The 24043-nt window shown below is 40.7% G+C and overlaps 1 protein-coding gene across 4 annotated transcripts in view; it reads left to right on the top strand.

The window, feature by feature from the left end:
• Positions 1-24043, top strand: part of LOC124605270 (mitochondrial thiamine pyrophosphate carrier-like) — a 73709-nt gene that overhangs the window by 23989 nt on the left and 25677 nt on the right. For all 4 annotated transcript variants that reach the window (XM_047136835.1, XM_047136836.1, XM_047136834.1 and 1 more), the window contains 5 exons: positions 174-315; positions 1737-1892; positions 2029-2205; positions 10218-10377; positions 23631-23797. In XM_047136835.1, the coding sequence (XP_046992791.1) occupies positions 187-315; positions 1737-1892; positions 2029-2205; positions 10218-10377; positions 23631-23797 (789 nt within the window). In that variant the 5' untranslated portion in view covers positions 174-186. The remainder of the gene's footprint in view (positions 1-173; positions 316-1736; positions 1893-2028; positions 2206-10217; positions 10378-23630; positions 23798-24043) is intronic.

The following is a 24043-nucleotide window of genomic DNA, read 5'->3' as shown; positions in this document are numbered from 1 at the left end:
TCATATCGTGGAGTAACTCATCAAGTTAAGCTACAAGTCTAAAAATGTTTTATGAATTATTTTTATTTATAATGTGAATCAAAGAACACATGGCAGAGGCTTGTTCAAAGAATGGGGATTATAAATTGCTTCTTGCCAGTAGAGATTTAAATATTTTTTTCTGTCTCTTACAGATGCTACCCTGCGATGGTTGGCTTTGATCCGTCATCAAAATCAAAATTGGATAGTGTTGAATACAGTATTGCAGGCGCTGGCAGTGGAGCAATAACTAGATTTTTATGCCAGCCATTGGATGTCTTGAAAATAAGATTTCAGGTACCTTTCATTTAAAAACTTAAAAATAAATATCTCAACATGAAATCTAACCTATTAGTATTTAAATAATTGTTACCAAATTAAATTACAGCAGTATACATTTAAATGCACTCATAAGATGTTTAGAAACTGCAGTTCTGCTTCAGAATTAAATGTTCCTGTAACAGTTCTGTGTCCATTGTGAAATATTTGCCAGAATTCAAGTATGTGTGATCCCTGTCAAGCTGAGATCACAAGAGGTATCAAATGTAGTATATTTAGCTTAGTTAATTATGTTCTGTGTCTCATTTGTATGATATACTGTACTGAATTGAATGAGTGAGTTTTCGCATGTACAAAACTGAGGGGAAAGGGGGGGGGGGATAACAGTGAATAATAGCAACACCATAATGAGGCAGTCTGCAGTGAAAGATACCACATAATCCAGCTGCAGACTGAATGTGTTGAAAGACCCAGCACAGTAATATGTATGTAAAAAGTAATGATACCATTAGCAAAAATAAGACTTTTCCTACAGTCTTGCATCAGAACTTCGTAACTCAGAACCCACTATTTTCATCATTATGAAATGACAGTCAGCCACATGAAACAATGTGGCTATTGTTAGTAGAATCTTCAGTTTTAGCATCTGTCACTTTATGGAGTTTCTTTGGTATTCCCAGTTATCAGATATGCTTATAGCAGTTTTTTTCTGGGGATTTCTGAGAGACTGTGAATACTGGTACTATATCTTTAAATATTCATCTCAGACAAGCCATTGCTGATAAAGGTATTGGTGTTTAACTGGACTTGACAAATTACCTGCATATCAGTGTTCAGGAACCTTTGCAGCAATGCATTTCTTTAAAGGGAGTCCATCTTCTGAATGTGATTGTCTGATCTTTAAGCTTGTAATTTTATGCATTTCTTTAAAGGGAGCCCATCTTCTGAATGTGATTGTCTAATCTTTAAGTTTGTAATTTTATGACAATAAATGAAATACACAAATTCATTTGCATATGATGTTGCTCATTTTTCTCATTACTTTCTTAATGTTTCTTGGTGTATGAAACATGTCATTTAGCTTAGCACTATCTTCTATTTTGTAATACTTTGGTAAAAGGCAGTCTAGGTTCTGATGTTCAGTATTGCTCTCCTGTGAATGTATTTTTAATTTTTAATTTCATGTCTTTTCATTGAAACAAAACTCACATGAAACAACTAAAGATTGCAAACCGAATGCTTAAAACTTGGTGTTATAGTCATAAACCCCACTGAAAACATTTTTGTTTTTTATAATTATGAACATGCAGTGTTGCTATTGTAGTTACAAATAATGCCACAGATACAATAAATGATTTACTCTGATAGCTACTGAATTTATACTTAGACTAAAAATCACTTTGGTTTCAAATTGAGTGTACAACATATAATATTTGCAGCTCCAAGTAGAACCAATATCCAAGAAGTATGCAGGCTCAAAATACAAGAGTGTACTACAAGCTGTTAAGTGTATTGCCCAAGAAGAAGGCATTTCAGCTCTGTGGAAAGGACATATACCAGCACAGTGCCTTTCTGTTGTGTATGGTGTTGCTCAGGTATATTGTATTACACAATTTCACAAGAAGAAATAAAAGTGATATATTTTCCAGAAAGCTCTTCATTTGAAATAATATGAAGGGGTAAATATTTTCTTTGCTGAAATAGACTGTTAAATGAAATTGTTTGTTACAGTTTATATCATTTGAAACATTGACAAGTCAGTGTTGGAAATATTTTCCAACAGTATACAGTGACCACAGAGCCATACTGCATTTTTCCTGTGGTGCAGCATCGGGATGCTTTGCTACATTAGTATCATTTCCTTTTGATGTTGTTCGGACGCGTCTTGTTGCTCAAGGAGAGCCTAAGGTAACCAAATGTTCCAAATTTTTGTTTTCCTGTACAGGAACTTTAATTTCTAATGTTTTACCGTGCAAACATGTTTTGTTTTCAAAAATTCAGATTCACTGTCTGAATATAGAAAGAAAATGCAGTATTTGGGCTTTATTTAAACAGTGTTGTAAAAACCAATACTGTCTACTATGAAGTTGTTTATAGAGGGTTCCATATTCTCACAAGAGATAGTAATGGTCAAAACAAGTAAAAATAGTCTAACAAATATGTGTACAGAAACAAACATTTTCTGACATTTGGGACCTTTTACTTAGGTTGAGAACAGTCAGTACTACAAGCTGTTAAGTGTATTGCCCAAGAAGAAGTGTAAGCTGCTCAGCTGTTGCTCAATTTCTTATTAGTTTTGTTTGCCTCTGTACTTAATCCTCTGACTGTGATGCTGCTCCCTCATACAGTATTTACAAGTGTCTCCTGCATCAGCCATTTTGCGTATGTCATTTTAAAGTTGTACTGGCATCAGAACAAGATTAGTGACATTGTGAAGTGTGAACACCATAATGACTGAAATGAAGTTCTATTATTGAATATGTGAAATGGCAGAGGTTATATCCCATAATGGTTTAGCCAAAGTAATTTATTGACAGATATAGGAAAGATATCCTCCTCATCAAATTCAGTCTGTGGGGTGGGGGGAATATATGTTTACCAGGATTTTCCAGTGGATTATGCAGGACAATTCACAACAAGGGTAATGGATTGCAGTTGAGCTCACACACAGTCCACAAGCCAGATTTGTAGAGGTGAGTGTTAATAAGAGTAGGCAATGATAATGAAATAAATACGTGAAGAAGGCATAAATAACTGTCTTACATGGTCATTCCTGCACAAGTAGCTACTTTATCCCTAGCTCTTACAGTGTGTGCAAGTTCTTAGACCACAGACCACCATGCCCAATTACAGTTCTGCCAACAGATTCTAAGAGGGAGCTCTGAAGACCACAGTTCGCACCTAGCACTTTATTTAAGCATTCACACTTAGTGGAATAATAAATTACGACAATAATCATGTGTGGACAGATGCAGTTCCTTGAGGATGATCGAACAGAATCATCAAGTCACTTTAGCATCAATGTGTGGGCAGGAATTTTTGGTGACAGACGTGGAGCAGCATATATTTTATAATTAACAGATACTTTTCCTCACCAGTTCTGCTCAAAAATTTATCAGACAATTGGAGAACATTATTCTTCCTGAAAAAAAATTTAACTGCTTCATGCATGATGGTGCAACAACTCATTTTCTATGCCTTTTACTGCAATATTTTACACAAATATTTAATGAGTGACAGATTGGTTGAGTAGGTACAGAAACTTGGTCTCTCCATCCACCTGACTTTAACCCATTAGATCTCTGGTTATGGGGACATTTAAAGCCACTGGTGTATTCCACACTCATTGACAACATGCATACACCACGGGACATTTGTTCTACAGGTGTAAACAGATCCAAGGACAGTCAAGTGTCTACATGAGATCGTTCTTTGTGAAGGAGAATGTGTAAAGATAATTGGTAATCAGATTCAACACCTCATGTAGAATCGATAGACAGGTGGCTATCAAAGGACAGAATATCCTATACAAGTACTTGTTTCTGGACTTCACTTAATACTACTTTTTCTATTTTTATCAGACTATCTTCAGTAAGAATATAGGATACTTTCCTTTAAACATCCTGTATATGACACTTTAAAATGAAAGAAATGATGCACCATGAAGGTATTATCCAAATTGGATGGAAATTGGTAGGTGTGATGCATATGCAGAGACAAAGGTCTATAATTTCAGAAAAAATGGATGATTTTATGAAGAGAAAGATTCACAAATTGAACGAGTCAATAATGTGTTGTTCCTTCTCTGGCCCTTATGCAAGCGGTTATTCGACTTGGCACTAGTCAATAGAGTTATTGAATGCTCTCCTGAGGGATTTGATGCCAAATTCTGTCCAACTGACATGTTAAATCATCAAAATCTCCAGCTGGTTGTAGGGCTCTGCCTGGCTCAACAGCCAGAAATGATGGTCTGGGATGCCATTTCTTTCAATAACAGGACTCCTTTGGTTGTCAAGGCAAGCCATTCTAGGCTTAAATTTTAGCAAGATAATGCCCTCCTGGACACAGTAAGAGTTTCTACTATTTGTCTTTGTGGTTGCCAAACGCTAACTTTGCCAGCAAGGTCACCAGATCTCTCCCAAATTGAGAAAGTTTGGATCATTATTGGTAGGGCCCTGTCATTATGTCAGGATTATGATGATGAAATGTGCCAATTGGAGAAAATCTGGCATGATGTATCTCAGACAACATCCAAAAATACTATGAGTCAATTACAAGTCAAGTAACTGCTTACGTTAGGCCCAGAGGTGGACCAACACATTATTGACTTGCTCAACTTGTGAAACTCTTTCTCTTGAATAAATCATTCAACTTTTCTGAAACTGTAATCATTTGTTTGTCTGTACACCGACATCATGTCTATTGATTTCCATCCCATTTGGATAATTCATTAATGGTGCACAGATTTTTTGCCCTTAGGGTGTATTTGAATGTTTCGTTGTGTTTTGTTTTAATATCTTTGCTAGTTGTGTGTTTTTCATTTTCTCTGAGAGCAGCAGCTACAATTATAGTTTGTAATAAGAAGGCTTACTTTTGCCTCACAGATGTGGAATGATATGACCAACAATACACTACAAAATGTCATACAATTTTCAAGTTTACACATATTATGCCTCTTAATCCTCCTTGTAATTACAATAAAATACAAATAGGAAAAAATCATGTATTTAAAGCAGCAGCAGACCAGTGTGAATATTAAATCGACATGTTGTAATTTTCAGAACCAAAAGTTTATCATTCAGGTAATGAATGAATGATATATGGATGGGCTATGGAGATGAGAACTCTTCTTCCAGCACCTCTCTGTTAGGTCCCATAAAATTCTTAGCCTTAATCTCTGGCAGCCCGCTTACTTAACTTGTTTCTATTCTCATTTCAGTACCATTGTCTAATCTAGCTCATCTCACCTGATTCATACTTCTCTTTCAATTTAATCATATTTTTAATCTCTGTATATACATCTCACTATCCTTTTGTGGCCCTTTCTTGTACTCGAGATCTTGTTCCATCCTTCATAATGTATTTTTAGCTCTCCCTCTTTATCCATCTCATCCCCTCCCATCTGCTTTCTTTTGTACAACATGTGGCTGTGGATGTTGCCCCTTATGTCACTGTCTTATCCACTCTTCTGCTGGTCATTTCCTTACATTGAGCTTCATATCTCTCTACCTCACGACTGACTGAGCTGTCCCAGGCAATGTGACCCTGAACTTTGGAGTTATTCTAGCAGTACTATCTGATTATAAGCTGAAGTTTCACAGTCATTATTCAAATTTCGTAGGCAGCTAAAAATTATTATTTGTAGGTTATCTGAATGGAGCAAGCCAATGTACATCCCTGAGAGTTAAAAGCATCATATGGTAACGCAGAATTCAAATTGATCTGTAGTAAAGGTTACTAAACTTTTGGTGTTGGATTGGTTGTTCCCAGGTGCAATATTTGTCAGTAACTGAAGTCCAGTTTGTTTTTAATTTTCTGTTTATTGCCTGAAAAGAGTACCAAACTTTGAAGACACTGTTCAGTTACACTTGCCATAATTATCGCAAATTATACATTACATGATCTAAATACTCGTGTACCCTTGATGACCGTACGACACAGTGGTTTACACCTCACCTGGGCCTCAACACTGACATTGGACCACTGACGACTGAAAACATGTTGCCTGGTCGGACGAGTCTCATTTCAAATTGTACAGAGTGGATGAACGTGTGTATGTATGGACTCAATGGGTCCTGCATGTCAGCAAGGGACTGTTCAAGCTGGTGGTGGCTCTGTAATGCTGTGGGGCATGTGCCATTGGAGTGATGCATCTAGATACCCTTCTGACAGGTGACACATACATAAGCATCCTGTCTGATCACCTGCATCCATTCATGTTCATTGTGCATTCTGACAGACTTGGGCAATTCCAGCAGGACAATGCGATGTCCCACACATTCAGAATTTCTACAGAGTGGCTCCAGGAGCACTCTTCTGAGTTTAAACACTTCTGGTGGCCACCAAACTCCTGAGACATGAAAATTATTGAGCATATCTGGGATGCTTGCAATGTGCTACTCAGAAGAGAGCTCCACGCCCTCATACAGAATTCATGATGTCCATTCCCTCCAGCTCTACTTCATGCATTAGTCAAGTCCATACCACACCATGTTGTGGCACTTCTGGATGCCCCCAAGGTCTCTACACAATATTAGGCAGCTCTACCAGTTTCTTTGGCTCTTAAGTGTAGTACCATTTATACAGGATCAATTTACGCTGTAGAATATTATCCATGTAACATTTTTTAGATAAAAAATAATAAAACTCATTTTCAGGATCTGATGATAAGGCAATCTTTCTAAAAGTGTTCTGTGGGAATAAATTTGCATCGAAAATAATGAATCAAGAGCCAAAATTATGCCTACATGATTGCAAAGTAATTGTAAATTTCATACCCAAGTGAAAACAGAAGTGAACATATTAGCTGTTCTCTACAGCGTACATGTTTAGTAAGTGTCTAATGGATCAGTTAATCATCAATTCTGGTACTGTTAATTGCATAATTCAGTCTCTTGGTGTGCCACATATCAGACTGAATTTCAAATCCCTATCTAACACTCTGGCTTTAGCTTTTATATGGTTTACATGGTTACGTTTAAAGGGAATTCTTGAATGTTTCCTTAATGAAGACCACAATTAGTTTCCTTTCTCATCCTTCTCTAGTATGACCTCATGCTCTATCTATAGTGCCAATAATATATAATAAATGGTACACTAAACTAACATTTGTTCCTTTCGTTTCCTTCCCATACCTCTTCTGTGTTTACACCACATTTCAGGCAGTTACTCACTCCTTCATCGTAAAAAGGGTCAAGTGAGGGGATAAGTATACTGTTGCAGAACACAAGTTTAATATATGAGCCAGTCTTACATGTGGTGTTACATGGTTATTGACTAAACTGCTATTTTACGCAACACCATATTGTAACAAGCATTTTCTGTCATGGTATTAAATGCTTGTAGTCTGTGAACAGAAAAGATGACACTTTCCAAAAACTGCTCCTTCATTCTAATGATGTTGGTCAGTTGGTATTTATGGACTGGAGTAACTTACTACATAGACTTAAAATCACCTGTGTTACTCAGCATGAGAAAGAAAATTATATGTCATTGGAGAGTCTTCATCTTGTCTTCTGTCTTCTTCTTCTTCTTCTTCTTCTTCTTCTCTTTTCCACACCAATCCAGTATAGTAAATTATTATGCACTTCCACAATTGTGTTATAACAACAGAGGGTGCCATTAACTTATTTGTCTATGTTAGTTTCAATGTAACCATTGTGCAATAGCTGGTAGCTTATTAAAACATTTTCTGCCTGTAAGCTCCAGTTTTTCTTGAACATTGCAGTCACTGTATGATTTGATTTCTGAAATGATTGGCATATTCTGGAAAACCTCCACCTTTCTGACAGAAAATTTTTAAGAAGCTACCAGCTATTCAAAAGCTCTGAAACTCTAATTGAATGGGAATTTAAAGGGCCAAACTTTGTCAGAATGTTAATAAATTTTGGAAATATTATTAAAAAAACCAGCAATCTGTACAAAATTTTGTATTTATCTTTTTAAAAAAGGCCTTCATTACATTAAATATTTATTAAAATCATAACCAGTTTCAACTGATTACGGTCATCTGTAGACCAGTCTCTGAAATACAGATAATATTACAACTTAGAAGGACACACAAACAACAAAAGTTAAAAACTTCGATAATTAAAACAAGATTAATGAGAGGATGTGTACTCTAAGGTGGTGAGCACAGGTGTCAGGCAGAGCACAAATGGTATGTGCAAAAACTCAAATGTCGACTGTTAAATAGCATGAATACTTCTGGGTTAGATAGGAAAAGCTCCAACCAATGCAACTATTTTAGCTACATACTATCATTTTTTGACATAGTCACTGTATTCACTACAAATTCCTGTCAACAATGAACAAGAGCCCATATGTCGCACTCATAAAAACCTGAACCTACTGAGGCTAGCCACTATCTTACAGCTTTGATGACACTAAATTATGTCTGTATAGTGGATATGGTAGGACAGTACAGCCAAACTTGGCAACAAGTTCCATGGTTGCAAAACTATTATGGGGCCTGGCATAATATGTTGCAAATGGAAGTTTGTCTTCTCATGGCTGACTATGGATATTTGGACTTTGAGGCTACTAAGTGTCTTCTTGTAGTGTTCTGAATTGACAGTTCCTTTTGGCTCCACCAGAATTGCCTGTCCCAGAACACTGTGCACATCATGTTACTTCAGATGGCTGTATTTTGAACTACTTTTTTGGAGGATTTGTATGTCACTGCTCCAGAAAGATTATCTGAATTTTGGCTCCTCTCCAGTATTGGTATACAAAAAATTGTCGCTTCAGACTGGTCCATCAGATCCCAATAATTTTCCTTTCAATAATATTTTGGTCTTGTGCAAGCATCTGTAGCACCAATCTTGCACACACTTTTTCATAACCAAGGTTGCATAACATGTTATGCAACCTTGATTGTGGTGTGACATCTGACATTCAGCTTTACACAGTTCCCTGATAATAATCTGCTGATCATCATGAATGAGTTGATCATGACGTTGTTCAATGTGAAGAATATCAGGTGAGAAGATTGACCAGGCGTGGCTTGTTGTACTCATCCTTTTTAAATTCAGTATCCACTGCCTAACATTACTCCTGTCTTCTATATTGTCCAAATAAACATTTATCAAGGATCAATGGATTTCATTTGGCACAATTTGTTTAGCAGTGAGAAATACAATGACACATCATCATTTTATATGCATCTCGGTGCCAAACACCAGTTTTGAAGACTATCATGCTGCTGCTCTTTGTCACAGGATTACAAAACTGACAGGACTTTAGTACTGCAACACCAATATCATCTGGCTAAGACAACCAAAGAAAAAAATTAAATGGCAGTAGTTTCTGAATGCCCCTCATTTTGAGTTTGTTGTTAACCACTTTTCTGGATAAAATGTGGACCTGCCAGTACTGCCAATGTTGTTGTTGTGGTCTTCAGTCCAGAGACTGGTTTGATGCAGCTCTCCATGCTACTCTATCCTGCACAAGCTGCTTCATCTCTGAGTGACTACTGCAACCTACTTCCTTCTGAATCTGCTTAGTGTATTCATCTCTTGGTCTCCCTCTATGATTTTTACCCTTCACGCTTCCCTCCAGTACTAAATTGGTGATCCCTTGATGCCTCCAAACACATCCTACCAACCAATCTCTTCTTCTAGTCAAGCTGTGCCACAAATTCCTCTTCTCCCCAATTCTATTCAGTATCTTGTATGTTATGTGATCTACCCACCGAATAATCAGCATTCTCCTGTACCACCACATTTCAAAAGCTCCCATTCTCTTCTTGTCTAAACCATTTATCATCCATGTTTCACTTCCATACATATCTACACTCCATACAAATACTTTCAGAAAAGACTTCCTGACACGTAAATCTATACTTGATGTTAACAAATTTCTCTTCTTCAGAAATGATTTCCTTGCCATAGCCAGTCTAAATACTGATACTGCCTTAGTCAGTTTTATGATTTGCCACTTTTTAATTTTCATCAGTTTCTTCATGGTTAATAGGATGAACCACTTTTTTGTTGTAGTGATGCTGTGGATTGTTTAAATAACACTTTGAAAGCTACCAGCACCATTTTAAACATGGGAGAAAACGTAACTATCATTTTTCATTTTTCTGTCTCTAGACATGTTGGTAATTTACATAGCATGTCATTAACTTGCACTATTAATAAGGTATTTCATGTGTTTCATGTTAGTTGGAAATAATATTAATTTTTTCTATGTTACAGGTGTACAGAGGCATCACGCATGCTTTCTCAGTTATTTACTCAAAACATGGAACATTAACGTTTTTCAGGGGTCTAAGTCCAACTTTAATCCAGATAGCACCTCAGACTGGTGCACAATTTGGATTTTATCAGGCTTTCACAAATTTGTGGGTGAACATTGGTAAATACTGAAAATTATTTGTACACTTGATACCTATTCTCTTCTTTCACTACTGTGTGCTCAGTTTACACTAGCAATCAATAAGCACAGGCTTCCAAGTTCCATTCTGAAATACCATACATTATTATTTTGTTGCAACATTTTCTGTTTAGGAGGAACATTTATTGTACATCAACTTTCCTGGATGGACTCCTGAAGGCAGTTGCATCAGTACATTACAAATGTCCATCAAGCATATCTGCATGACAGTGTTTGCTTATGTGTTCCATAAAGGGGCAGACACCTTCTGTACTGCCACGCATTATAAAGGGTTGCTGCATATAACAATGAATAAGTTGTACTGCCCTGAATTATAGTTACTGCAGTCTGGACAAGAGGAGTTCTCGAGGTCTGCTGCTTCTCACAGCAAAGCATCCGGGAAGAAAACTGAGCCTCATTTGCTTCTGATGATAGTGTGGGTGTTTGGGTCCTTATCATTATAAATAACAACCCGTTGATCCACTTGTTAAAACAATGAGCACATTTATTGTCACACTTCAGATATACGTCATTACACATCGAAAGTATCACATAGACAGAACATAATGGCCCCGTTGGCCCAAAGAGTTTTTGTGCACCTGAGATGTTATGGCACGTCAGTGTTGCCACAGAGCCGCCCCCCCCCCCCCCCCCCCTGCAGTGTGGAGCTCGAGGCTCTGGCTGTTGTTGGGGGAGGTGCAGGTGTTGCGCCGTCTTCGTCCGGCGTCCGGAATGGAATGGGCGGGGCGGGGCCAGGGTTCGAGCCCTTTTGGATGGAAAAATGTAATTACGGTACCACACTGGTGGGAGTATGCGGCAACCGGTTCGTGAAGTGACAGAGGGGGTAGGGGGAATAGATGGAGACACGGGGTACAACACGTACAGTGTCCCTGTGGCATCAATGAAAGATTGAATGAGGAAAGGATCTAAGGAATTGGGGATCATTGAGGAGTGGAGAACAGAAAGTTGGAAGGTGTCATCATCGGCAGAGTGCAGGAGGGGGGGGGGGGGGGGGGGGGGGGGAAGCATGGGTTACTAAGGGAGAAAGAAACATTTGTGGTAGTTATACAGATGTCAGACGGTGAAAAGTGTGAGACGTTGATGGAGACGGTAGTGGGTTGTTGAATGTCAGGTGAGAAGTGTGTGACGGGCGTAGCAGGAGAGGGTGGGGTGAAGGGCGTGGACCCCGGACTCTTCCCAGTGAGGGTTCCCGGCATTGGGAAAGGGGGCGTGGCCGGCGTGTCATCCCTTGAGAAGGCAGCGGTGTGGAGGTCATCGTCTGTCATGGTTGGTGGCGTCGGGTCACTGGAGGTGTTGTCGTCTGCAGTGACCCACGCCGACTTGAGTTGAGACACTGACACTGTCGAGGGTTTGCCTTTGATACAGATGTCGAATGTATTCGACGAGCGCCTAAGTACCCTGTAAGGGCCTGTGTATAGGGGTTGCAGGGCAGCACACACTGTATCATCCCTAAGCATCACAGCTTCACACATGGCTAACCGCTGGTGCATGAATGTTTTAGGCGGAGTGTGTGCTTTCGGAGCAGGTGCTCTCTGCACTCGTATTGTCTGTCATATGTTCTCAATTAGCACGGGGTATTCGATGGTATCTTGGAGTGGTGAAGGCTCGACAAACTCGGCTGGTAGGGTCAACGGGTCGCCATAGAGCAGTTCGGCCCCCTAGCACTGCAGGTCATCTTTATATACAGAACGGAGGCCTAGCAGTACCCACAGGGCGGCGTGTAATCACTGTTCCTCGTGGCACATTAATGCTATCTTTAATGTGCGGTGCCATCGTTCCACTAAGCCGTTTGATTGGGGGTGGTAGACTGTTGTGCGAATGCAGCCATCTAGTTGTTCAGTCGATAAAAGTAAGCAAGTATCGGTAACCATCCATCTGGGGAAGGGGGCCGACAATGTCGATGTGGATGTGGTGGAGTCTGCCAGAAGGAGAGCGGAAGACGCCTGAGGGGGGGCGTGCAGTGGTGTCCGACTTTGGACCGCTGGCACGAAATACAAGTGTCACACCAGTCACGACAGTCTTTACGAAGTGAAGGCCATACGAAACACTCGGTGATGATGCGCGTAGTTGTACGAATGCTCAGGTGGGTGAGACTGTGCAGTGCGTCAAACACCGAGTGACGCAAAGAGGAGGGGGCGTGACACGCCAGTGGAAGTGTCACCCCATAGTTCCAAGCGTGTGCCAGGGATCATCTTGCGCGCCAGGCACAGAGAGTGATTATTGTGAGATAAAAGGCTCACCGAGGAGTCATCATTTGTTTGTGCTCGAGCAAGAGCGTCGAAGTCGATTGAGGAAGATATGCCCGATATCCAGGAGAAATAATCATTGGCTATGTTGTCAGATCCTCGAACATATTGTACATTAGTAGTGCATTGTGAAATGAGGTCGAAATAATGGATCCTCCTAGGAGGTGCGTCGTCTGGAAGGTTTGTGAGTGCTTGGGCGAGAGGTTTGTGGTCTGTAAAGATCGTGAGGGGGCATCCCTCGACGTCTTTGCGGAAATATCTAATGGCTTCGTAGACAGCTAAGAGCTCTCTGTCGAAAGCGGACCATTTGCACTGAGAGGGAGAAAGTTTTTTTGAAAAGAACATAAGAGGTTGCACCACCTCTCCTCTGTGTTGTTGAAGTACTGCGCGGATAGATATTTTGCTAGCGTCCATGGTGAGCGAAAGTGTTGCATCCGGGTCTGGATGGGCAAGCGTGATGGCTTCCGCGAGTGCGGTTTTGAGTTCTTTGAAAGACGGATGCGTGACCTCTGTCCGCGGCATGCGCCTGTCGCCTGACATTTGCGGCCCGCGCAATGTGTCTGTGACGGGGACCTGTAGTTCGGCGGCTCTTGGAATGTGGCGGCAGAAAAAATTGATCATTCCTAAGAACTGGTGGAGTTCATGGTATGTTTCTGGTATCGGCAGCTGTTTGATAATGTCTATTTTCTCTTGTGTGGGCCGGATACCATCGGCTGAAACTTTGTGTCCCAGAAAAACAACAGAATTCTGTCTCAGTTTGCATTTGTCTTTGTTGACGATCACACCGTGGGATTGTAAAGTGTCAAACAGCGCCCGGATGTGAAGCTCGTGTTCCTCCTGAGACGAAGAAAAGGTAAAAATGTTGTACAGGTACTTATAGCAGAAAGGCAGGGGTCGTAACACTGTATCTAAGAACCTTTGCCAGGTTTGGATGGCGTTTTTCAATCCGTAAGGCATGTAAACGTACTCGAAGAGGCTGAAGGATGTGGTGATGGCCGTTTTAGGGATATCTTGTTCGTACATTGGTATTTGGTGATACGCTTTCTCACAGTCTACCACACTGAAAATTTTAGTGCCTGCCAACTGAGAAGCGAAGTCCTGAATGTTCGGTACTGGAGAATTGTCCATGATTGTACGGTCATTGAAATGTCTATAGTCGCCACAGAGTCCGTAGGAACCATCCTTCTTCGGTGTGAGATGAATCGGTGATGACCAGTCACTGGAGGATGGGTGTACAATGCCTGCTTTTAATAGGTCCAAGATGATTGCTTTCGCCACTTTGAGTTTGTGTGGATTCAGGCGTCGCGGTTGGTGTCTGACTGGAGGGCCCTCAGTAGTATTGAGTTTGTGACATGCGCCGCTCGTGATTGATAACATGCTACGCATGCGGGGTGTGTCGTTAGCATTCAAACACTCGAGCAATGGGTCAATGATTTGAGCACATGCCGGTTTGTGTGAAGAGCGAATACCTCGAAGTGAGGTGAGTTCGGATTTCGTGCTCTGTAATGTCTGTTCGGTATGCTCGATAAGGGAGATGAGCTTGGCCTGCATTTGCTTGAGTTCACTGATTTTTTGTCGTTGTAGTAGCAAGTCGCAACTTTTACAAGTTAACTTGGCCGTAAGAAGAGCACATTCGGTCTGCAATAGTGAAATGTCAATGTTTGTTGACCGGATGAGTGATACAGATGCAGTGGCCGTAAGGGCGATAGTCTTTTGTGAAGGTTGGTGGACTAATGTACTTCGAGGAATGTCTAGTGAAAATTTGTGGTGTTGCAGAAAACCAATGCCTAAGACCAGACAAGTCACCTGTGCCGCATGAAAAGTCCACGAAAACTTCAAGTCTTTTGACAGTTTGAGTGTTAAAGGTGCCGTACCTAACACTTTGATATGAGAGTCATTAGCCGCGCATAACAGTCTGGGCGAGGAAGTTAACACGGTAGGTGCGAGAGCTGGGGGTATTACACTCGTATCAGCACCACTGTCAATGAGGAATTTAGTTCCTGAGACGAGGTCAAGAGTGAATAGACAACCGTCGGCACTTACCGTGTTAGATGCTGTTGCTGCTGTAAGGCGTCTTTTTTCCTGTGCACGAGACACTGCACCTATGGCGCCTCGCGAACTGTGTTTCCCACCGCGCAAGGGCTGCGACATTTTCCTGGAACCGATTTGCTGCGCGGATGATGTAGCAGCTGTGTAGTGGCACTGCTCCGAAAGTTGGTGCAAAGTTCTTGCACACCCCTGAGTGTGCGACGTTAGCGGTGGAATGTCCGGATCTCTTTTCACACTTTATCCTGTATGTTCAAAAGAACGATCTTGAGGCAAGATGGCGGGCGGTACGTACGCGTTGTCTGTGAGTGTTGTGGTACTGCAATCCACTCGCAGGTCGGAGGGCCTCAAAATGTTCGGTGTATAGAGTCCATGTGCAGGTGGGTGGCATGGGTGGATTCTGACCATAGAAATCGTACGGCGGTACACCTCATTGCGTAGGCCACATGACGATACAGGCGGTTCACTCGTACACACGCGATTGTTATTGTTATTGAACTCAGGTAGAGCATGGGAAGAGCATCACAAACTGTCATCGGGGTCACCAATGTGGGTGTTTGGGTCCTTATTGTTATAAATAACAACCCGTTGATCCACTTGTTAAAACAATGAGCACATTTATTGTCACACTTCAGATATATATCATTACACATCAAAAGTATTACACAGAGAGAACATAATGGCCACCTTGGCCCAAAGAGTTTTTGCACGCCACAGATGTTATGGCATGTCAGTGTTGCCACAATAGTATTGGTGAATGCACTGAATGATTCAAAACTGTATGGCTTTCCAACATGATGTGTTCTGTAAATTCAATGAGTATCAAATTATATCACCTGCAAATCGTATTTATCAAACTAAAGTACAGCTCTCAGTAAATATGAACCTGTGTAGTTTCTTTTCTTTCCCTTATTTAATCAAAGTGAAATTTCATCAGTTAAAATAGTTGTCTTGGTTTTGTCTGTGGTTCCTTCACAATGGCCACTTATTGGTCATGTATTAAAATGTAAAAAATTTACATCCAGCTCCCTTTTCATCAGCTTTGCCCAAATGAAGAAATATTTCATTTGAATGTATAGTATGATGCTGAAAGTCAGGGTTATGTGTCATTCCCACTTGCGAGGGAAAATTCCCAAGTGTAAATAAATGATCTTGACAAAATTTGGTAGGTATATAGAGGGTTCAGAATAATGCAATAAATACTTTTTGATTTTTTCCCAATTTCACTTTTAAGGAACAAAACACAACCCAAAAGGTAATTTGGTTTATTAGTTTTAGAAGGAAAATCTTCAAAACCATGATATATTATAAATGTGTTTTTGATAACTATACGATCAACTTCGTAATAATTTGAATTTTTGCAAAGTACCTCATCACCATTAATAATTTTGAAAAATTAAAACTTTTATTACAATAGAAATTACAGAAATTTTCAGGTCACATACATCCAAGTGTCAAAAAACTGATTTCTGAATACCTTTTCTGAAAAATAAGCTGTACACAGTGTGCTGTCAAAGTATTTCCAACATATCTAATTAAAATTTCTAAATTTTTGAAACATACTAAACATCCACTTTTTGATGATGGCATTCAGATTGACCGGAAAAACTATAAAATAATTGAACCAAAAATTCTGGAAGGAAATGAAATGGTATTAAGGGAAACTGCCCAGCTTTTGCAGACTGCTTTGCAATAGTTTCAGAACATCTGGGAGAACCAGTTGCTAAAATAAAGCTTTTGGAAAAGTAGTGACTAGAACAGGACTTAGCTAGCTAGCTAGATAGATAGCTAATCAGAAGTGATGTATTGCAGCAGATAAAACTAGAATGAGCATCAGTAGCGAGAGGCAGGTCATTTGAATAGAAAAGGAACAATTAGAGACCCAATATCAAACCGCGCAGGACTCCTTGCCCAATTGTTTTCCAGCTTGAGGAGTAATTTCTTGAATTTAAGGTTATAATTACTCTTTGTTTCCTATCTATTAAGTAAGAGGTGAACCACTGTAAATCATTGTCTCTAATTCCGTATATATGTAATCTGCATAGAAGTAAGGAGTGGTTCACTGAACTGAACTGAAAGCTACTGTCAGATCAGAGAATCTTCCTGTGACCTTGCAACCATTACCTAATGAGGAGTAAACTTATTGATTATATTTACAGTGCTTTTTCCTTGTTGGAATCTGAACTAATTTTTAAAAATTTTGTCATTTACAGTAAGAAATTTTTTAATTTGTTTTGCTGCAATGTTTCCAAAAAATTTAGAAAGTATCAGTAAAGAGAGATAGAGCAGTAATTCCCCATATCTTCTGTTGATCCCTTTGTGAATAGTGATTTTTTCTCTGGACATTTTAATACATTTTTGAAGTATCCCTACTCAAAAGATTGGTTTATGATAACTGACGGTAGTTATGAAATGATATTATACACTCCCTTTATTACAGATGTGGGTATTTCATCCCCCCCCCCCCCCCCCCCAAAGACAAGATTTTGCTTTTTAAAGACAAAATTTCATTTTCTGCATCTTTTTGGATGATTTTTTTTTTTTTTCACTGTTTAAAAGATGTGTTTGGGTTGTTTTCCAAGATTGTGAAATATACCTTGTCTTGGTAGGCTGCTGTATCTACATCCAGTTTCAATGCATTTAAGAAGAATTCATTAAAACTATTTGACATCTGAATAGGGTTTATTACAGTATCAATTTTTAATCTAATTTTCAAAATCTCAGACTTAACTTTGACTCCCAATTATGACTGAACTATGACCACACTGCTTTAAAATTTCAACTGAAAGAAAAAAAAATGATAAATATAAAAATGGACCAAAATACATAGAAACACAAATAGGTAAAATCGAATAAATTAGTAAATGTATGTATCTTGGAGAACCCATATACCAGACTGTTCTAGAAAAATTTGCAATAGTTATAAGAATCAATAAAATGGAAAGAGCATATGACAATATTATGAAAAGGATAGATTACTACTCACCATGTAGTGGAGATGCCAAGTCACAGATAGGCACACCAAAAAGAATGCTAAACATGTAAGCTTTTGGCCAAAAGACCTTCTTCTGAATTAGACAACACACACACACACACACACACACACACACACACACACACACACACACATTTACGTAAATGCAGCTCGCACACACTGGCCTCAACCTTTGTTAGTCATTGCCTTCACCCACCTATCTTCCTTGTTGTTCCCACTCCAGCACTACACAGCCTCCTATTCCACCAATGCACTCAGAGTCTTTTTACTTTTCTACTCTTTCACCCCCTCTCCCCACTGCTCTCCATCTATCATACCAGCTGCACCCTTTTTGTTGTGCCTGTCTGTGCCTGTCTGTATATGGTGAGTAACAATCTATCCTTTCCATCCTGGATTTTCCATTGGAAAGAGCATATACACTCCTGGAAATGGAAAAAAGAACACATTGACACCGGTGTGTCAGACCCACCATACTTGCTCCGGACACTGCGAGAGGGCTGTACAAGCAATGATCACACGCATGGCACAGCGGACACACCAGGAACCGCGGTGTTGGCCGTCGAATGGCGCTAGCTGCACAGCATTTGTGCACCGCCGCCGTCAGTGTCAGCCAGTTTGCCGTGGCATACAGAGCTCCATCGCAGTCTTTAACACTGGTAGCATGCCGCGACAGCATGGACGTGAACCGTATGTGCAGTTGACGGACTTTGAGCGAGGGCGTATAGTGGGCATGCGGGAGGCCGGGTGGACGTACCGCCGAATTGCTCAACACGTGGGGCGTGAGGTCTCCACAGTACATCGGTGTTGTCGCCAGTGGTCGGCGGAAGGTGCACGTGCCTGTCGACCTGGGACCGGACCGCAGCGACGCACGGATGCACGCCAAGACCGTAGGATCCTACGCAGTGCCGTAGGGGACCGCACCGCCACTTCCCAGCAAATTAGGGACACTGTTGCTCCTGGGGTGTCGGCGAGGACCATTCGCAACCGTCTCCATGAAGCTGGGCTACGGTCCCGCACACCGTTAGGCCGTCTTCCGCTCACGCCCCAACATCGTGCAGCCCGCCTCCAGTGGTGTCGCGACAGGCGTGAATGGAGGGACGAATGGAGACGTGTCGTCTTCAGCGATGAGAGTCGCTTCTGCCTTGGTGCCAATGATGGTCGTATGCGTGTTTGGCGCCATGCAGGTGAGCGCCACAATCAGGACTGCATACGACCGAGGCACACAGGGCCAACACCCGGCATCATGGTGTGGGGAGCGATCTCCTACACTGGCCGTACACCACTGGTGATCGTTGAGGGGACACTGAATAGTGCACGGTACATCCAAACCGTCATCGAACCCATCGTTCTACCATTCCTAGACCGGCAAGGGAACTTGCTGTTCCAACAGGACAATGCACGTCCGCATGTATCCCGTGCCACCCAACGTGCTCTAGAAGGTGTAAGTCAACTACCCTGGCCAGCAAGATCTCCGGATCTGTCCCCCATTGAGCATGTTTGGGACTGGATGAAGCATCGTCTCACGCAGTCTGCACGTCCAGCACGAACGCTGGTCCAACTGAGGCGCCAGGTGGAAATGGCATGACAAGCCGTTCCACAGGACTACATCCAGCATCTCTACGATCGTCTCCATGGGAGAATAGCAGCCTGCATTGCTGCGAAAGGTGGATATACACTGTACTAGTGGCGACATTGTGCATGCTCTGTTGCCTGTGTCTATGTGCCTGTGGTTCTGTCAGTGTGATCATGTTATGTATCTGACCCCAGGAATGTGTGAATAAAGTTTCCCCTTCCTGGGACAATGAATTCACGGTGTTCTTATTTCAATTTCCAGGAGTGTAGTTTGACAAAAAATATCTACAACAAGAAACGTATATCTAGCAAAAAAAACTGTAACACTATATCACAATACTAAGACCAAAATGTTTTTATGCATGTAAAAGTGTAGTGATGATCTATAAGCTAGACAAAATAGAGATCCTCAAAAGTGTGACTATTAGAAAAATAATGAGAGAAGATTAATTTTCTTTGCACCACCTATACTGAATGAATGAGAACAGATTAATGTAACAAATTTTCTTGTATTTCTGAGAAAAAGAAATCAGAACTAGCATGGATTACAGAAATGAAGAAAGAGTTAGAAAGAAAACATAAAAGTTTACTGGTATTGCAACTGTCATACATACAACAGCATCATTTACAGACAGCCTCATGGAGCTTCCACTGTCCTCTAATGGATTAGGCCCTCTCACATACACTTGGGACACTCACAAAATTACTTTTACGTCTAATAATTTTACCCATTCAGAACTATATGTTCATTTCTGTGTGCAAGGAAATTCACAACCACTTACAGAGTCAGCCCAATATTTTGTAACCTTGTATTCCATTCTTTTAGTAATAGTGTGAAACTGTATCTAATGCTGCTGGAAGTAAAGAAATATAGCATCCCTGCAGAATCTACATTCATTCATATAGAGGAGATATCCAGTGTCCAAAATAACTTAAAACCTGTTTTAATATTAGAGAAGGAAAGTTGCTATTCACCATATAGCGGAGATGCTGAGTCACAGATAGTCACAACAGAAAGATTCTCACAATTATAGCTTTCAGCCATTAACAACACACACACACACACACACACACACACACGCACGGAATCACGCATACGCATCTCGCACACATGACTGCAGTCTCAGGCAACTGACAATGCTTACAATGTGTTTTATAATCCTAAAACAGATTAACATATGGCGATCTGTTTTGAATACAGGAATGACCTACATCTTTTACAGTTGCTAGCAATCCTTTGTTGCTTCAGTGATCTGTGATAAATTACTATTATTAGGTGAAGAAGTTCTTGCTCATAATATATAAACATTGTTCAGGATTTCATTAAGTCCTGTTACCTTCCCTGTGTTGAGCAGTTTTAATTAATTTTCTATTCTAATGTTGTTTGTGGGTTATTCTTCAGTTTGGTGTACAGGTGATGATTGAAAGAAGGAACCACAGTGAAACAATTTCAAAAGAGCAGATGCTGTAAATTGGCCTCCTCCCTGTCATTATCCCATTCAGCACCAGTATGATACTTTGAGTGACAGAATAGATCATTTTGATCTGTTTACTGACTTCATGTGAGACAAAATCTTATTTGGATTTTTCATTACACATCATTAAAATTTTGTGCCTGAATTAATTGACACATTTTTCACTAAACATGGAAAATGCAGGATGGCTGGATCAGTACCTCTGTCCATATCAAACCTACCAACCGCCAGCAATACCTCCACTTTGACAGCTGACACCCACTCCATATTAAGAAATCCCTTCCATACAGCCTAAGTATCTGTGACCCTTGCATCTGTAGTGAAAACTGATACCTCTCCAGATATACTGAAAGTCCCACTGAGGCCTTCACGTAGCGTAATTACTCTCACAATCTTGTACAAAAGCAGATCTCCCGTGATTTTCTTTCCAGTCACCCACTGCCTACCAAAGTCCCACTGTCTAGCCATAGAGGAGCATTCCCCTCATGACTCAGTTCCACGCAGGACTGAAGCGACTGAATTACATTCTCCACCAGACATTTGCTTACGTCTCATTGTGCCCTGAAATGAGCAATGTCCTACCCACTGTCCTTCCCACCTCTCCCACTGTGGTATTCCACCTCCCACTAAAACTACACAATATCCTCATACATTTTACACAACCCCTGCCCCAACCCCTTATCTCATGGCTCTCATCCTGTTATAGAGCTAAATACAGGACCTGTCCCATATAGCCTCCCATACCCCCTCCTCCAATCCGGTCACAAACTTCACCTATACCTTCAAAGGCAGGGCTACCTGTGAAACTAGTCATATGCTCTACAAGCTAAGCTGCAATCACTGTGCTGTCTTCTATATGGGTGTGACAATCAACAAACTGTCTCTCCGCATGAATGGCGACTGACAAACTGTGGCCAAGCAAAAGCTGGACCACCCTGTTGCTGAGCATGCCACCCAATATGACATTCTTCATTTCAGTGTCTGCTTCACAGCCTGTGTCATTTGGATCCTTCTCACAAACAGCAGCTTTTCTGAACTGCGCAGGTGGGAACTGTCCCTACAGTATATCCTACATTCATGTAAGCCTCCTGGCCTCAACCTCATTAGTCATCGTCCTTACCCATCTAGTCCCTTCCATGTTCCCATTCCACACAACACAACCCTCTATTCTACCAATGCACCCTCAGTCTTTTTACTTCTCCCCCCCCCCCCCCCCCCCTCCCCCGGTCACCCTCTGGTGAACCTTCCGATTGCAACTAGCTCCCCTACCCTCTCTCTGCCTCATCCCTGAATGCTTCAACAAGCAGCACTTTACTGTACCCCACCCCTAACCTGCTATCCCTTCTGCTCCCCCAGGCCCCACCCTCCTTACCTTTAGCCACGTCACCCCCGCTGACTGTCACATCATGCGCTGCTGCTCGTAGTCTGGCTTCAGCTGCCAGAGACCGTGGTCATGTGTGCATGAGTTGTGTTTGCTTGAGTGTGTTTGTGTATGTTGTCTATTTTCAACGAAGACTTTGTTGGCTGAAAGCTCACTTTCTGACAGTCTTTTTGGTGTGGCTATCTGCAATTCAAGCATCTCTCATCTCTGCTATGTGGTGAGCAGCAGCTGTCCTTTTCATAATATAGGTACACTTTTTTCGTTGTTTATTTTATATTTATTTTGGCTTCATTCAGCACTTGTTTGCTAAAATATTTGATGAAGCACTCTTTGTTTGCACAACAGCTTTTTTAATGTAGTGTTGATCCACAGCAAATCTTTTCCACATCTCATAATGTTGATTGGCATATATGTACCAAAAGTATGATGTACAATACTTTTCCAAAGGTATGTTACATCTTTAGCCTCCAGAAATGTAATTCATCATGAAGTCTGTGGAGGGTTTCCTCTGCCTCAAATGCTACCCAAGTAATCTTTTCCTGCTGTGTAGTTCATACCTGACCAAATGAAGGGGGACATTCGGTGTTCTGCCTGATAGCAGAGGTAATGAAATCTTCTTTGGAATTCATCACAAAATTGTTTGAGCCTTTGATTTATGCCCCCTACTTAGCTCCTAACTAGGGACTAAACCCATATCTGGGCATGGTGTTGCAAATGAGTCATGCTTTCACTCTGCCTGTGAGGTAAGCTGTTTTGATCGCTTCAGCTATCCATATAAAGGGATCAAATACGGCTCACAAACTTAGGCCGTAGACATGATCCATGTTGACACGAGATATGATTTGCAGTTGGTTATACTCAGTGCATTGAGAAATCATCAGCAGTGTCAGTTCAATATCTTGGAAAGATCTCCTACCACACGTACTGAGCACACATTAATCTTCCTATCAAACCTGCCATCCATTTCCCAGAGGGACCTCTGTTACTGGCAACATGGTGGAGAACCTATTCTATATGTCTGTTCAGACTGCAGGAAAATCAGCCATAGGCCCAACTGATGAAGTAAAATAAAAGAGAATATATTACGCAGAGAGATGTACATGTAGTCATTTTTCCCTCATTCTGTGTAAGTATGGAGAAAGACAGTGATATAATACAAGGACCAGAAGTTTTGTGATCATAGATGGAAATAAAAGAAATTGATATATAATGAATGCTTTGTCAGGCACTGTATAGCGGCTTGGTGAGTATAACTGTGGGTTTAGAATACATCTTTGGCATAAAATTTAAACAACAGTGATGATAATTTAAAACTCTACCTTCATAACATGAGCTTATTCTTCTTGATTTTCCATATTTATTTCTACAGTTGGTTTTTATTGATTTTCCATATTTATTTCTACAGTTGGTTTTTATTGATGTTATACATTGTTCATCTGTGTGTGCACAGTACCCCTTCTCTTCATAATTTTTAACTGGCAATTAATATAATTTCACAGGTGCAGGACGAGACACTAACAGGAATACACAGATTTTCTTGTATGAGTCTTTGATCTGTGGTTCCCTGGCTGGAATTTGTGCAAAGGCATTAGTTTACCCCTTGGATCTTGCAAAAAAAAGGTTACAGATTCAGGGATTTGAAACAGCAAGAAGCAGTTTTGGAAAGGTAACTGAAAATATATACTGTATCCCATTAAACTTGAAATTACAAAATTTGTATGGTTGGATGTTATTTATTTGGTTCCATTTATGAATGGCACATGAAAGTTTAATTATGAGTTTTCACATATGTTGTAACTATCGTACAATCACTGATTTCTCACTAAATCTGAATTTTGAACCATATTAATTACCTTTTGTGAGGTTACTATTGTCTCTCTTCCTTCTTGTGTAGTAATTTGGAACAATGTCT

This window comes from Schistocerca americana, chromosome 3, assembly GCF_021461395.2.
Source record: "Schistocerca americana isolate TAMUIC-IGC-003095 chromosome 3, iqSchAmer2.1, whole genome shotgun sequence".
Taxonomy (NCBI): domain Eukaryota; kingdom Metazoa; phylum Arthropoda; class Insecta; order Orthoptera; family Acrididae; genus Schistocerca; species Schistocerca americana.
Note: the sequence above shows the minus strand (reverse complement) of the source record. Positions and strands in the feature narration are given on the sequence as shown.